A 16,799-nucleotide genomic window follows, 5' to 3' on the forward strand; every position below is an offset into this window, starting at 1 on the left:
CCAATTCTCACATCCATACATGACTACTGGAAAAACCATAGCTTTGACTAGATGGACCTTTGTCAGCAAAGTAATGTCTCTGCTTTTTAATATGCTGTCTAGGTTGGTCATAGCTTTTCTTCCAAGGAGCATATGTCTTTTAATTTCATGGCTGCAGTCACCATCTGCAGTGATTTTGGAGCCCAAGAAAATAAAGTCCATCACTGTTTCCATTGTTTCCCCATCTATTTGCCGTGAAGTGATGGGATCGGAAGCCATGATCTTAGTTTTCTGAATGTTGAGCTTTAAGCCAACTTTTTCACTCTCCTCTTTCACTTTCATCAAAAGGCTCTTTAGTTCCTCTTTGCTTCCTGCCATAAGGGTGGAATCATCTGCATATCTGAGGCTATTGACATTTCTCCCAGCAATCTTGATTTCAAGCTTGAGCTTCATTCAGTCTGGCATTCATGTGATGCACTCTGATGTAAGTTAAATAAGCAGGGTGACAACATACAGCCTTGACATACTCCTTTACCAATTTGGAACCAGTCCATTGTTCCATGTCCAGTTCTAACTGTTGCTTCTTGACCTGCATACAGATTTCTCAGGGGGCAGGTAACGTGGTCTGGTATTCCCATCTCTTGAAGAGCTTTCCACAGTTTGTTGTGATCCACACAGTCAAAGGCTTTGGCGCAGTCAATAAAGCAGAAGTAGATGTTTTTCTGGAACTCTCTTGCTTTTTCTATGATCTAATGGATGTTGGCAATTTGATCTCTGGTTCCTCTGCCTTTTCTAAAACCAGCTTGAACATCTGGAACTTCTTGATTCATGTACTGTTGAAGCCTAACTTGGACAATTTTGAGCATTACTCTGCTAGTGTGTGAGACGAGTGCAATTGTGCAGTAGTTAGAACATTATTTGGCATTGCCTTTCTTTGGGATTGGAATGAAAACTGATGTTTTCCCATCCTGTGACCACTGCTGAGTTTTCCAAATTTGCTGGCATATTGAGCGTAACACCTTAACAGCATCATCTTTTAGGATTTGAAATAGTTCAACTGGAATTCCATCACTTCTACTAGCTTTGTTTGTAGTGATGCTTCCTAAGGCCCACTTGACTTCACATTCCAGGATGTCTGGCTTTAGGTGAGTGATACACAGAAAAACTATACAAAAAGATCTTAATGACTCAGATAAGCATGATGGTGTGATCACTCACCTAGAGCCAGACAACTGGACTTTAGGTAGACATTAAGTCATTTATTCATTCACCAAATATTTATTTATTTTTTACTTAGGTTAAAAAACTAATTTTATTACAATGATAATATGATGATGTTTTCCTGATGTCTTGGACTATGAATTTCTTGAGACATGGATATTGTCTTACTCAACTTTATTTATTTATTTATTTTAAAAATTTACTTATTTATTTTTATTTTTATTGGAGGCTAATTACTTTACAATATTGTATTGGTTTTGTCATACATTCACATGAATCAGCCATGGGTGTACATGTATTCCCCATCCTGACCCTCCCTCCTACCTCCCTCCCCATCCCATCTCTCAGGGTTATCCCAGTGCACCATCCCTGAGCACCCTGCCTCATGTATTGAACCTGGACTGGCAATCTATTTCATGTATGTTAATATACATGTTTCAATGCTATTCTCTCAAATCATCCCACCCTCGCCTTCTCCCACAGAGTCTAACAGTCTGTTCTTTACATCTGTGTCTCTTTTGTTGTCTCACATATAGGGTCATTGTTACCATCTTTCTAAATTCCATATATATGTGTTAATATACTGTATTGGTGTTTTTCTTTCTGACTTACTTTGCTCTGTATAATAGGCTCTAGTTTCATCTACCTCATTAGAACTGATTCAAATGCATTCTTTTTAATAGCTGAGTAATATTCCATGGTGTATATGTACCACAGCTTTCTTATCCATTCATCTGCTGATGGATATCTTGGTTGCTTCCATGTCCTGGCTATTGTAAACAGTGCTGCGATAAACATTGGGGTACACGGGTCTCTTTCAATTATGACACCCTACCATGTGTTTGGCACTGTTCCGGAAGCTGGGGATAAAATGACACTATGCCTACTCACCAGGAGCTCACAATTGTGTGGAAAAGACAGGCAGTAAAGTCAACGGCTATAATGTAGTTGATGTGATGTTGGATGGTGACAGTTGATTATAGACCTTTATGCTCTAATTGTGAGTAGATGAACATATTAGCAACTGACATCTGCTGAGTGTGCACAGTGCTTTTCACAGATCATCTCATTGATCCTTATGAAATCATATGAGCTAGGTAGTATTGCTAAAGCTCATTATACAAATAAAGAAATGAAGCTTGAAGAAGCTAAAACAACTTGCCCAGGGTCATGCAGCCAGTATGTGGAAGAGTCAAGATCTAAACTCAGGAAAAGATGATTGCTTGGCTTGCTTCTTCCCTACCTGTGTGGGTCCAGTTATATGTGGACATTTTTCAATAATAAATACTACAGCACTATATAGTCTGTGGTCAGAGGATGTGGAGGAACTGGAGACACAAACAACCTACTATAAATCATACTTGGATTTACTCTCACATTGTTCAAGGATCAAGTACAGAATGAATGGACATTATGACTGGTTGAGCATGAATAATGAAACAGAAGTCATGGATTTCTAAATTTCTGACTCCTGGATTTCTAACCTGAGCATAAAAAAAGATGCTGCTACTGATCATCTACATGACATATTTACACTTTCTATGGGACCAATCACAGGCCAGTCTAGTGACCCTGGGGTGGCACTTAGCATTGTCCTTGGGGTCAGTCATATAAGAGAGAAAAAAAGGGATGTGACTAGATTGTAAGGGTCACATGATGTGGACACTTAGATCATGTACAGGGTCTTCAGTAAACCCATCATCTCCTTTTGCAGGTCTTGCTGTTTCAGAAAGTTCATTTTCTAAAGACAATAGATAAATTATCTTTTTGTTTGAAACAAGTTGAGACAACTTAAACAACCATCAGAAATAAGGCCATCCTCTCAGCAAAATTTCTGATCTTTGACTTCATTATTTAGCCCTCATTCACAGAATCTTTTATTGAACAAAAATTTTATTTAATGTGTTTATTGGTGCAGACACTTGCTAACTCTGCCAAAGCATGTTTGCAGTAACAGAACAGTGAAAGCCCCTGAGAGAGATTCTTAGCATAAAGCAGTGGCTATTTCTAATTTTATACAGCTTAATTTTCTGGGGTACATGTAATCAATCACAGCTTCAGTTGTTGCCTTGACAAACGGACCTAAGGGAAAAAAATTTCTCCACAGATGGAAATAACTAATTTCTGCAGTAATTTTTGACATTAGTAAGCCACATTTTAGGTGCAGAATAGTATGTGGTTTATTGTCAGTAAACAAAGAGTTCTTGGTCACATGGAAAACACAGATTAAAAGGAAGCATGACCATGTCCAGCTCATTCCAAAGCGACCTCAAGGACTTTAACAGGAATCATTAACAGTCTCTTCCTAACTCAAGTAAAGAGAAAAAACAGCTACAAAGACAAGAACATGAGGGAAAAGGAGACAGTTGATTTCAAACATATAAATTGTTGCATCCCACCCCAGCAAGAAGACTCCATGAGCTATTAACTCACAGGATTCACAGAGTACTTCATAAGTTCTATTCTCATTGAACTCTCAAAATACTCATGGAAAATGGCTTTATTGCATCCATTTCACACAGAGCAAATCCAGTGACTGATAAGAGGCAGAAGCAGGACTTCCACGTTTTTCTGCTTTCTTGTCTACACTGTCCACAATTACTAGCAATTTAAGAAAAGACACATAACGGAGTCATTGTGATGGGAACAACAAATATGCAACCACAGAAAATCACCAAGCAGATATTTCAGTTCACATTTTAAAGGAAAACATGTTAGCTTTTTTCAAGAAGAAAAATTACTATTTGGTATGTATGTATAGTAAAGTTCAGCTGAAACAGTAAACCAGTACAAAGCCTGAAATGTCACTCAGAGTGGGGAGGCAGAAGAGATGATGATCTTATAATTTCCAAACTGTATAAAAACTAACACCCACAGGAGAATATTGTAATAAACTATACTTCAATTAAAAATATGAATACAGAAGAAACTATAACCCATAGATTCAAGATTCCAATGAACCTCAAACATAAAAACACAAAGTATATCATACCATGACATACTATAATCAAATTGTAGAAACCAATGATAGAGAAAAAAAAATCCTATAAGTGGTCACAAAACAAAAGACACACTATGCACTGGGGAGAATAAGTAAGAGTGGCTACCAACTTTTCATTTGACGAAAATACAAAACAAACAAAAAAAAAAACACCCCAAAATTGAACAGCATCTTTAAAGTGCTCAAAGAACAAAACTGTTAACCTAGAATTCTATATCTAGCAAAATAACCTTCAAAAATGAAGTCAGGAGAATAAGATGGTGGAGGAGTAGGTGGAGGTGGAATACATCTCTCTTCATGGATACACCAGGAATACACCTTCAGACACAGAAATGCATGCAGAACAACAGCTGAGAGCAGACAGGAGTACCTGACCAGCAGAAAAGAATATATAGAACCACACAAAACTCAGTAGGACGAAGGAAATAGGGGGAAAAACAGGAGTGTTAGTAGGACTGGACCTGCCCTCGGTGGGTGGGGGAACTGAAGTGGGGTCTGATCCCCACACTGGGGCAACTGTCTGAGTCAGAGGAGAAACATTTAAGGTTGAGAGTGAAACAGCTGATCTGTGGCAGCCTAAATGCAGTGAGAATCAGAGAGTCCTTGCCACAGCCATACATACCCCGGACAGGGACGCAGGTCCCCCGGAAGGTGCAGCAGCTGGGAGCTGGAGTTTAGGGATTGAGGAGCAATCTCAAGGCAAGGGCTGCTGTTGACTGCAGAGAGACAGATCAAGGGGATGTGAGGGAGGAGACTGTGGTGCAAAACGCCTGTGGAGGAAAGCTGGGCAGCCATGCAAGCAAGGCGATACTGCTGAGTCACGCGTAGGAGGTGGAGTCATCACTACAGCCCCTCTCTCCCCAAAAGCCAGCACTGGTGTCTGAACAATAGAGAGGCTGGTCCATCAAACAGCTGATACACTGAACTAGAGCAGGACCCCTTCAGGTGCCTGAGGCACTGCACTGATCTATACAGTAGGACCCCGGCCAGGGGAGCCCCTCTATGTGCCTGACACACGGAACAACAGAGAAGGACCCCAGGCAAGGCATCGCTCTAGGCGCCTGAATGGGCGGAGCTACGGAGATAGACTGGCCAGAGAGGCCTTCTGATCGCCAGCAACAAGAGGCTCAAAAAAAGCTTCTGATAGGGCCCTAACTCCTGCGGCGGAGGCAGTCCGTGTCCCTGCAAGCCCAGCAACTGTGCCACCTTCACGCACAACTCTCACTGGGCAGAGCTGCACAGGCAAAGAAAAGTCTTGTGTCTGTGTGCACGGGGTCACTTCAGTTGTGTCCAGACTCTCTGCAACCCTGTAGACTGTGGCCTGCCAGGCTTCTCTGTCAGCGAGGGGGGTTTTCCAGGCAGAATATGGAAGTGTATTGACCAATACTGGTTGCCACACCCTTCTAGAGCACTATACTTCCTGCTGCCCTAGCCACCAACTCCCCTGAGTACCTGGTGCTGCCAGAGCCCCTGAAACCCAAGCAGCTGCCCACCTCCACACCCCTGCCTCACAGGGGCAAACCCAGGTCCTCAGGGGCAGCCTGAGGAGCAAACCCCAGTGCACGACCCACCTGCAGAGGTGGAAATAAAACCACAACTGAAACCCAGGGGCAGTGTGGCTAAGGAAGACCCAAAACCTTCCCACCGGCTGTACAAGCTTCAGATTAAGTCCACACGATCAACCAGGCAGACTCTGTGTCTGTGGAATATATAAAAGGTCACTGAGAGCTCCCACAAAAGAAAATGCACTAGTTCTGATAGCTGTGGACACTGAGGGCAAGAACACACAGGAGTAGGAGCAGGTGAGCATCGGAGCTCCCCCGACAGCAGGTCCAGAGATCAGCACAGTGCTGGAGGGCCTCCTAGGGAGGTGAGGGGGACTGTGACCCCAGCGAGGGAAAGGACTCTGACAGCAGTGACTCAAGGAAAACATTTATTATTCTTATGTTTTGACTTGTTCTATAGATTCTTTTGGAATTTTTCTTCTTTTTTTTCTTTTATCCCCCCTCTGTTTTAGGTGTCAATTTTTTTTTTTTTTTTTTTTTTCACTATGAAATCTAATTAAGCTTTTGAGCTTTTTTCCCCCTCAATCACATTATTTATTGTTGTTATAAACCTCTGCCTCTACTTTGGGCTTTTGCAGTTCTGTGGAGTTCCCCCCACCTTTTTTCCTTTTCTCTTTTTTATAATTTTAATTTTTTAAACCTATTATATTTTTTCTACATTTATTCCTTTGTTTGCCTCTCCAACTGTTCTTTCCCCCTTGCAGTTAATCTTTAATGTATACAAATCTTCTTCATCTACTTCTATTTAACTTTGCATATCTATTCTTTCTTTCTTTCCTTTCTTCTCTATATATTTGTTAGTTTTGTTTTCATTGCTTCATTCCCCACTTGGCACCTTGCTTTAGTTTTGTTTTCCAGTTTGTGTTTTAGTTAATTTTGCTCTTAACTGGTAAATATTTTATTTCCTTTGTTTGCTGGGTCAATCTACTGTACTTTATTTTTGTTGGACTGTGTTGACTTTGCTCATCAGTGTGTATATATATGTGTGTGTGTGTGTGTGTGTGTGTGTGTGTGTGTGTGTGTGTGTGTGTGTGTGTGTGTGTGTATACCATTGTTTTAATTATTATTTGCCTGATTTTGTAACTGCCATTTGTCTGGGGTTCGTCTTTGGTTTCTCGCTTTTGGATATTTGTTTTAATCTCACTTAATGCCATAACAAACCACTTGTGGAATCTTTGTTCCCAACCAGAGATCAAACCCCGAGCCTTTGGAGTGGGAGCACTGACTCCAAGACCCTAGACTACCAGAGAACTAAGTCAGAAAGAGAAAGATAAATATCGTATTCTAATACATATATACGGAATCTAGAAAAGTGCTACTGAAAAATTTATTTATGGGGCAGCAATTGAGAAACAGAAATAGAGAATAGACCTATGGACATGGGGAGAGGGGAGGAGAGGGTGAGATGTATGGAAGAGTAACATGGAAACTTACATTACCATATGTAAAATAGAGAGTAAATGGGAATTTGCTGTATGGCTCAGGAAACTCAAACAGGGGCTCTGTGTCAACCTAGAGGGGTAGGAGGGGGAAGGAGATGGGAGGGAGGTTCAAAAGGGAGGAGATATATGTATACCTATGGCTGATTCATGTAGTGGGAGATATCTGGTATGGTTCTAAATATTTGGAAATCAAGTAACCTATTTTTAAATAACAAAGAGTATTTTGGGAGTTGGTAAAAATAAAAAGTTGAAAAAAATTTGAGAAAATCAATCACATTCATATTTATTATTGAAATTAGAAAGCAGAGGCCTAGAATGTTTTGGGTTAACTTATTCAAGATTTGACAATGAGGCTCCTTCCCCAGGCACAGCACTTCTTACACACTGACTTGACTGATGTTTGAGTGCATGTCTTGTTTCTCCTACTAGACAGTGAGCTCTTTGAAGGCATGGATTCGTATATCCAAAACACCAAGTATGCATTCAATGAATGATAAATAAACCATAAAGGGATGCTGGCAGGGTGAAGACCTAAAGGCTGCACTCCAAGGCCCAGGGCAATGTTTATTCTGCCTTACTACATAGACAGAGAGCAAAGGTTATGCAGGCATGATTCATCTGTGAAAGGGGAAAGCCTACAGGGCTACAGGGCTGAGGTAAGAAATAAATCATGGACTGGAGAGCTGTCATTCCTTTTAGCTGCACAGCATCTGATCCTTCTCGGAATGTTTGAGAAATTCTCCATCCGATACATCAGGCCATCCTCCCACCACAGAACCAGAAAATGTCAGACTTACCTTCCCAGACCCCCTTCCAAAGAGGACTGAGGGCATGTGACCATCAGACACACTCACCCCAGATTTCAAATTGGAAGCCATCGATATGTACAAGCTGGAGTCACTGAAACAAAAAGGATCTGGCAACTGCATTTCCCAGGGGCAGCAGGGCCACCCATTCTATAGCAGCTCCGACTGACAGACATTTCCGGGATGACGGAAATATTCTAAGGCTTATGTATAGAAGTCCTTCAGCACTGTGCTATCCATTCCAGGAGCCATTAGCCACATATGGCAATTAAGCACTTGAAATATGGCTAGCTCACCTGAGGAACTGAATTTAAAATATTATTTAGTTCTGATTAATTTAAATGTAAATAACCACAAGGGGCTGCCAATTAGACAGCGCAGTTCTGCAGGCAACATCCAGGGCCCGTTGTTGGTGGTTGTCAGCTGTGTACATGGCATGTCTGGCCTCAGAGGTGGTGGCAGGCGTGTCCTCATCACTTACTGAGTAGCTGCCAAGCCCGGTTCCCTGGTTTTCCAGAAAGCTTCTCATTGCCCTTTACTACATTCCTTTCTCGCCTAAAGCGCCCAGGGTGGGTTTGTGATGCCTGACACCCAGAATCATAAGTGACACAAATGAGGTGTAGAATGCAGCAGTGTCTAGCACAGCTCAATAAACTTTTCCACGGTCTTCTAAGAATGTGTGGGCAAATGCTAATTATAGGACATGACTCTGCTCTGTCTGAAGATTAAGTAATCATATCCTCTAATCCCACGACAGGGAAGGCAGATAGGCCCTCTGGGTCAACTCCAGCCCTTCTCCTGTAGCACCTTTTTCAGGTTAAGGTAGCATTCAGGATACATAACACACTTGTACTCAAGGGCCCAAAGAAACAGTGCCCTCTTAACTCTACAGGGAAAACAGGTATCTATTTTTAGTCTATGAATACCTGATTTGGGGCCTCTTCAAGGTTTTACCTTCCTCTAGTCTACATGGCCTAATTTATGTAATTTATGTCCTCAGTTTGTAGAAATGATCATAATTAAAAAAAAAAAAACAGGAGGAAATGCAATTTATTTCTACATGATTCATTTCCCAAATGGATCCATGCCCCTGATTAGAGCTGAAATGGAATTTCTACACTCAGAGTCAGGCTTGGCTGACAGGTTACCAGGGCAACCTGTAGCTCCAGAAGAGTCACCATCCCTCCCACTGACTGTGGCTCAGGATAGAAAGAGGGTTCAGCTACATGAGGGCTGGGTTTGTGCAACCAGTTACTGCTCGTCGGGAGGAAAGTGCTTTCAATACGCCTGCTTCCCACCCTGTGCAGGGATGGGAAATCATGGGCTCTGGAGTCAGGCTGTTGGGTTTTAATGAGGCTACACCACTCACTGTCTGTGTGAGCAGTTATATAACATCATTGAGCCTCAGTTTTCTCATCTCTGAAATGGCAATACAAACATTCATTTTGTATCCCTGTTGGGAGGATTAAGTGTTTTCATAAGAATAAGTGCTTTACAAAGTGTGAAAGTGAAGTTGCTCAGTCATGTCTGACTCTTTGCGACCCTGTGGATGGTAGCCTACCAGGCTCCTCCATCCATAGGATTTTCCAGGCAAGAGTACTGGAGTGGGTTGCTGTTTCCTTCTCCAGGGGATCTTCCCGACCCAGGGATCGAACCCAGGTCTCCCATATAGTAGGCAGATAGATGCTTTACTGTCTGAGCCACCAGGGAAGTCACTTTATAAAGTACAGTGGTCACTAAATAATATTATCATACATGACATCATCTAATGCACATGGTAACTAATTATAACCACTGTTTATCAAACTTTGAGTACATGTTTATGCACTGAGCTAAAAGTTTATATACAAAACCATATTTAATGCATGTAACAAGCCCCCAAAGTAATTATCTTTATTTTTGGAAAGGTTAAATGACCAGTTCATGGTCAGAAGGCCAATCAGAGTCAGGACTTGGACCCAATACTAGTCTTTCATGAGACCATTTATTTATCCAACACATATTTATTGAGTATCTACTACTTTTCACCACCACACACTGCATTCCTCAGTGATATATGATTCTCTTTCAATGGAAACTCAGAGCTGATAATGCAAGTTCTTAGATTAGAAAGAAGCCTTCTTATAATAATTAAAGCACCACCCATGCTTACAGTAATGCTCATTTACTTCACTCTTTTCCTAAAACATTCAAATACATATGTATTTGCTTTCCTCAGCAAACACGAGGGATGAGGCTTTGCTTTCCTTCTCAGCAGAAAGCACCCCCTTTTGTGCGAATTTGGAGCAGTACTCAGAGGCTGAGAAACTTCTCTCCCACTGCCGACCCACTGATTAATCAATTACCTGCATTCACCTAGTGTCTATTACACCCCAGGCACTATGATCTGCTTTGTTTTTTCACATGGATTCCTTCATGTACTCCTTGCAGCTACTCTGTTAGGTGCTATTATCAACATCTGTTTTATAAATGAGGAACATGGGGCCCACCGAGATTTTCTACGAGGGACCCAACTGTCCACAGCTGGAGGGTGGCAGAGCTGGGATTTGAATCCAGGCAGTCTGCCAGGTCCACGTGTTCACTTCATTTTATTTCTCTCTGCTTTTGCAGAATAGAGGATTTGAATTTCCCTAAGTTAAACACTCATATGACACAATTCCACCCCATGCTAATGACTCTAGGCCCTACTGTCTCATGGTCTTGGGATGCCCTGTCTCCTCCAGAAGATACTGAACTTCCTTTGGTCAGAGAACTAGCTGAGATCTGTACACAACAGGAGCTCAATAAATGTTTGAAGAAGGAAAAAAGAAACAAACAGGAAAGGAACGAGGTAGAGGCAAGGAAGAACAAAAGGAACGGTATCTCTGGAATGGAGTCTAACCTTCTGCAGTCTCTTCCTTTCAGCTTCCATTGATGAGCGAACTGACTTGATTTCCACTGTGTGCTTCTTCACCAAGTCTTCTAGGCGCTTCATTAGCTGGTCTTTGAGATGTTTCTTCTCCTCTTCTGTCTGATGTTTGATCTTGCGAAGGTCTTCTTCATATTTTTGCTTCATAAATTCTGTCTCAATGCATGCTTCTTTCTTGGTCTATGAAAAGAAAAAGGGCTTGTAAAACTGCCAGGGTGGAGAGAACAGGAAATCACCATATCTCTTTTGTGCAACTTCTACAATGTTGATTACTGATTTTAAAGCATGTATCACAAGGTACAGTAAAAGTTATAAGATGACATGTTTGATATTTGTAAGAAACTTCACTTTATCCACCATCGGAAAAGGACTTTTTGGAGTAATGCATCTATTGTCATAGGATCAGGTATTCCAGCCCACACTATAGTGCTTTCTAAAAAAACAAAAAAACAAAAAAATGCTTTGTTTTGACTGGGAACATATAGTAGGAATCTTAAGCAAGTTTCCAGTTTCCCAGGAGCTGGTGATAAGGAGTTGGAAGAATGCCGCTACATTCTCAGTCTCCTAGTTTCAAATGACATGCAGTTGGCAGGACATTGGCTGGAACTTCACACCTACACATTCACCCCTGAAACTATGGAACCTGTTGCTTCCAAGTAGACCTATCATGGTTCGGGGCTGGCCTTCCTCTGAAGCTTGTTCCAGCAGAGCTCCCCGTGACTGCTCCATCCCCAGGGCTGGGTCATACACTACCTGTGTATCTGTGCTTCCTTTTGTGCAGGGACACTCCTTGGCAAAGTTCTGGTCCTGCTGAGGATGGATACTGCAGGTTTCCAAATCATTCTCTTTCCCTAGGACTTCATTCTCTGAAACTCTGTCTGTCTTCATGTCATCTGTAAGCACAAGTTCCAACATCATTGGGAATGCCCTTGGCCTGGGCCTTGTGCCTGAGGCCTCTGCAGGTTACCATTCTGCTATTCAACTCCCCTATGTAATCCCTGCTCCATGGCCTTCTGGCCTCAAGTATGATCAAGATGGTGACTGTCATCTTTGCCCAAGTAGCATCTTGAGTTCACATAGTTGCCCTGCTCTCCCTTCTTAAACTAGTCATCTTTTACATAGGTTAAAAAATTGAGGTCATATGTACATTCAAAGGACATATGTACATTCAAAGGATTTAAATTTAAAGATATTTCAAGTATAAGACAAAAATTAAATACAACTAGATTGCTTGGTTTCTTCCCATATTCCCCAAGGTACTCATGCCTTACTTCTGAGACCACCATACCCTCTGGTTCCAACTCACACTTTTCAGCCCAAAGTGATTTCTTCTCTCCCAGACACCTTGTTCCTCTGCTGCCTGGGATGCACTCATGATATGAAAGCATGCTGTGGGCTGTAAAGTAACAATCCCATACTCTCCCTGGAGGCAGAGCCTATGTTTTGTGCCCTTGTTATACATCCCAGTGTCAAGCTGATCACACTATACATATTCAAGAACTTTCTGATGAGGGAGCTCAGTGGAAAGCACTTTTTTGCTGTTCAGTCACTAAGCCATGTTCAACTCTTTGTGACTCCACGGACTGCAGCACACCAGGTTTCCCTGTCCTCCACTATCTCCCTGAGTTTGCTCAAGTTCAGGTCCATTGAGTCAGTGATGTCATCTAACCTTATCTCAAAGAAAGCACTTTGGAGTCAGATAACCTATGTATCTTACTCTATCACCAGCCAGCTGGATGGCCTTAAGCTAGCCACATAACTTTTCTCTGGTTCTTTTCTTCATCTGTGACATGGGATACTGACAATACCTAACTCACAGAATTATTGGGAACATCCAATAACATCACTGTGTGAAAGACGTTAGAGTATAAAGTGCTGTCTAAGTCTAGGGAAAAGCCAAAACTGAGTTCAGGCACTATGGTAGACTGGATGGAGAACTATCTGGGAGCCAGAGATCCTTCTGCATCATGCCTGACCTGTGGCAGCTCTGGATATTGGCTTGCTTGTGTCTTGCATGATGGGACTCACCACCAGGCAGGTCAGATCAAAGAGCCCTGCCCTCCATTCTGCTCCCTTAACAGTCTCAAAGCTGCAAGCAGCACCAAGCCAACCTGGTGGCCAACCTTTGCTCTGTAAGGAAATCAACTGGGGCATCTCACCGGTTTTCTGTGTCACATGACACTCCTGCAACATCAGCTTATCTTTGGCAATGGCCAGCTTCTCCCCAAGTTTTTTTGCCGTGCTCTTCAACTCTGAATTCTCCTGTCGAGCCTCCTTGAGCTGCACATCCAGGTCCTAATCAGAGAGACAGGGTATCACTTCTCTAGTTCTGTGCAGACACAGCCTACGTACATCAGCTCTGAAAAGCGGGTAAACGCACAGCATGTGCCATTAATCTCTGGAATTCAACCGCTCAGTGTTCATCAAATCCTGATTCATCCTCTGATTGGCTGTGTGGCCTTCGGCAAATTATTTAATCCTTCTGTGTTGTGCTAAGTTGCTTCAGCCATGTCCGACTCTTTGTGACCCTAGCCCGCCAGACTCTTCTGTCTTTGGGATTCTCTAGGCAAGAATACTGGGGCGGGTTGCCATGCTCTCCTCCAGGGGATCTTCTGGACCCAGGGATTGAACTCCTGTCTCTCATATCTGCTACATTTGCAGGTGGGTTCTTTACTTCTAGTGCCACCTGGGAAACCTCAACCTTTCTGTAATGAGGATTAAATGAGATAAACTGGGACAGAAAACAATGCTTAGGAAGTATTAAAGATACTAGCTGGTGTTACTTTTAGAGACGGGGCTCTGTGAGACTGTGGGCCTCACATAACTAACTTGTCACTGGTCTAGTTTTCCACAAACATAAAGCCTCAAGGACGTTAGGACAGGCAAGTTGTTAGGGAGTGAGCAGGTGCTTTAGAACTAGGCTGAACTGAGTTCAAACACTTTTCAGCTGTGTACCCAGGTAGCCCCTCAAGCTTCTCAATTTCAGTTTTATCTTCTTATCTGTAAATTGTAACTCTCAGCTCTCAAAGGACAGGGACAAACTCCAGCTTACCATGTGTCTCCTGAACACAGCCCTGGCCTGGCACATAGTAGGTGTTCAATAAATATTTCCTTAATGAATGTGGTCGAACTCAATGAAGGTAACAATGCTCACTTTGGCAGAAGTCACAGTGCCTGACGCGTGCTAGGTGTTCATACTACCGTTCATTACTCACACTTGGGAGGTAGGAAGAGCCCCTGCTTTACCTGAATGCGGTCCTTCAGCTTTTGGGCGTACTTTTTCAGGTCACTAATCTTGCGGCCTCTGTGCTCCAGATCCCCTTCCAGCTTCCGGACCTGGGCCTGGAGGGCTGCCTCCTGGGCCTGGAAGTTCTTCCGGAGGTCGGTCTCCTTCTCCTGCCACTGCCACAGGGCCTCGCTCACAGACTGCTGCATGGCCTGCCGGACCGCCTCGTTCTCCCGCTCGTACGCGGCCTGCAGCTCCTCGGCCTTCCGTGCATACTCCTTGCTCAGCTGCTGGTTCTCCGCTCGCAGCCGCTCCACTTCCAGCAGGACCTCCCGCATCTCGGGGCCGCAGCCCGGCTCGGCCTTGGGCTCGGGACCCTCCTGGTCGAGCCGGCCCCACCCGGGCGCCTCGTGGCCACTCAGGTGCCGGAGCCTCTTCTCATAGCTGGCCTTGAGCTCCAGCATCTCCTTGGAGAGGGTGAGTACTCGCTCGGCGTGCTCGGCCTCCACCCTCAGCTCCCTCTCTTGGGTCTCCAGCCTGCAGGAGGCCGACTGGGCCAGCGCCTCCTGTGTCAGCCGCTTCTGCAGCTCCAGGGCGCTCTCCAGGGCCTGGATGCGCTGCCGCAGGGCCTCCTCCTCGCCCGCGCGGCCCTGCGCCTGCAGGAGCCTGGCCTCGGTCTCCGCCACCGCCTGCTGCAGCTCCTCCTGGTGGGCCTCGCGCAGCGCCTCCATGCCCGCCTCAGTCTCGTCCTGGCGGGTGTTCAGGGCGTAGATCACCTGCGGGAAAAGTCACAGAGCTGGGTTAGCCCGAGGGGTGTGGGTGTGGGTGTGTGTGAAGGGCCGCAGTGACCAGAGAGGGCCTTGACCCTGCCCAGCCTGGCAGTGACTCAGGCTGATCCCCACGAGCTGCACCTGAGAACAGGATTTGACTGGAAGTGATTTATTAGAAATTGCCCCCAGGATAAACCAATAAGGAGTTCCCTAGGTGCCTCTGGGGAGTGCCATGGGAATCAAGCAAAGGGTCTGAAACACTTTGGGACACAGAAAGCACCCCTGAAAACCAAACCAAAACAAAATACAACAAAACACTAGAAAACAGAATTCAGCAATGTATAAAAAGGATTATATACCATGACCAAGTGGGATTTATCCCAGAAGTGCAAAATTGATTTGACATCTGAAAATCAGTTAATGTGAGATATCACATGAATAGCATAAAGGGTAAAACCCATAAGATTGTCTCAACAGACAGAAGAAAACCATTTGACAAAATCCAATACCTCCTCTTGACAAAAACACTGACCAAACAAGAAAGAGAAGGGAACACCCTCAACCCAATAAAGGGCATCTGTGAAAAACCCACAGCTAACATCATACTCCCTGGTGAAAAACTGTTCTCTGTAACTTCAGAAACAAGACAGAGACAGGGCTAGGTGCTGAATACACATTTAGGATCTCAGAGAATCCTCATGACAACCCTGAAAAGTTTGTATCTTTGTCCCCATTCTAAGAATGAACTACTGAGGTTCAGAGAAATTAAGCAACTTTTGCAAGGTCACAAGGGATAAGATTTGACTAACTCGTGCTCACAGTATGGTACTGCACTGCATCTCACTATTCTACTTAAGCTTTCATTCATTTACGCATTTACCCAATATCCCAGATGTGCCACGTTCTGTGCTGAGTACTAGAAATACGTGTTGATGAATAAGGCAACTGAAGTTGTGATCTCAAAAATATAATTCAGTGGGAGAGTCAGATAAGATTATGGTTGGTTTTAGTGCACTAAGTGCTATGAAAGTGATCAGCACCAGTTAGTTACTAGGGAAGCACAGAGGAATGGTGTAGTCGAAGACTTTCCAGAAAAGGGGAACCTTGCCTCCTCATCCTTGGGGTTGACCAGTTCCGGTTAACATGTCAAGCTCTGTATAGGCATGAACAATTGACTTCTTCATGTTGTCTCAGAGCATCTGGTATGAAGTTGAGCACGGGGTAGGTTCATAATAAGTATCTGTTATGGTACTGTTGCTGGTCATCAAAGATTCATGCTTGCTTTCTACAGAGTTGATACAGAGAGACAGCCACCAAACCAAGATCCATTTCCTAGTCCCCGTGCATCTATATGGGACCACATGACTAGTGATTACAAGTGGAATGTGGCCTGAGGTGGATGGATGTCATCTCAGGTCCAATGTTGGGGTTATGGTTAAGAGGAGGGTTAAGCAGAAGGCATGTCCTTTCCATAGTCTCTTTTTCTATCTGCCAACTTAATGTGGAGTGCAAGATGGAAAGTGCCTGGGTCCTCGGTGACTGAGCAGAAGGCCACCAACTCACCAGGAGCGCTGGTCTTGATTTCTGCACTAACAAGAAATAAACTACTGTGTTGAGCCTCTAAAGTCTTGACATTTATTTGTTACAACAGCTATGATCACTGTGGGAGAACTCATAGGACTCAGCATATAATCATACTTATGGCTATGATTAATTATACAGAAAGGATACAAAGCAAAATCAGCAAGTAGAAAACAAGCCTGGCAGTGGTGGGGGTGGCGGGAAGTCTGGAGAAAAACAAGATGAAAGCTTGTAAGAATCCCTCCCAAATGGAGTCACACAGGATTTCCCTGGCAAGGAGTTGTGACAACACATGTGAAA

At 43.7% G+C, this 16,799-nt stretch overlaps 1 protein-coding gene across 2 annotated transcripts in view; it reads right to left on the minus strand.

Annotated features, from left to right (window-relative positions):
- Positions 1–16,799, minus strand: part of FAM184B (family with sequence similarity 184 member B) — a 117,723-nt gene that overhangs the window by 45,119 nt on the left and 55,805 nt on the right. For both annotated transcript variants that reach the window (XM_065907096.1, XM_065907095.1), the window contains exons 2-5: positions 14,169–14,924; positions 13,082–13,217; positions 11,676–11,815; positions 10,896–11,102 (exon numbers count right to left, since the gene is read on the minus strand). In XM_065907096.1, the coding sequence (XP_065763168.1) occupies positions 10,896–11,102; positions 11,676–11,815; positions 13,082–13,217; positions 14,169–14,924 (1,239 nt within the window). The remainder of the gene's footprint in view (positions 1–10,895; positions 11,103–11,675; positions 11,816–13,081; positions 13,218–14,168; positions 14,925–16,799) is intronic.

The sequence above is a fragment of the Muntiacus reevesi genome, chromosome 16, assembly GCF_963930625.1.
Source record: "Muntiacus reevesi chromosome 16, mMunRee1.1, whole genome shotgun sequence".
NCBI classification, from domain to species: domain Eukaryota; kingdom Metazoa; phylum Chordata; class Mammalia; order Artiodactyla; family Cervidae; genus Muntiacus; species Muntiacus reevesi.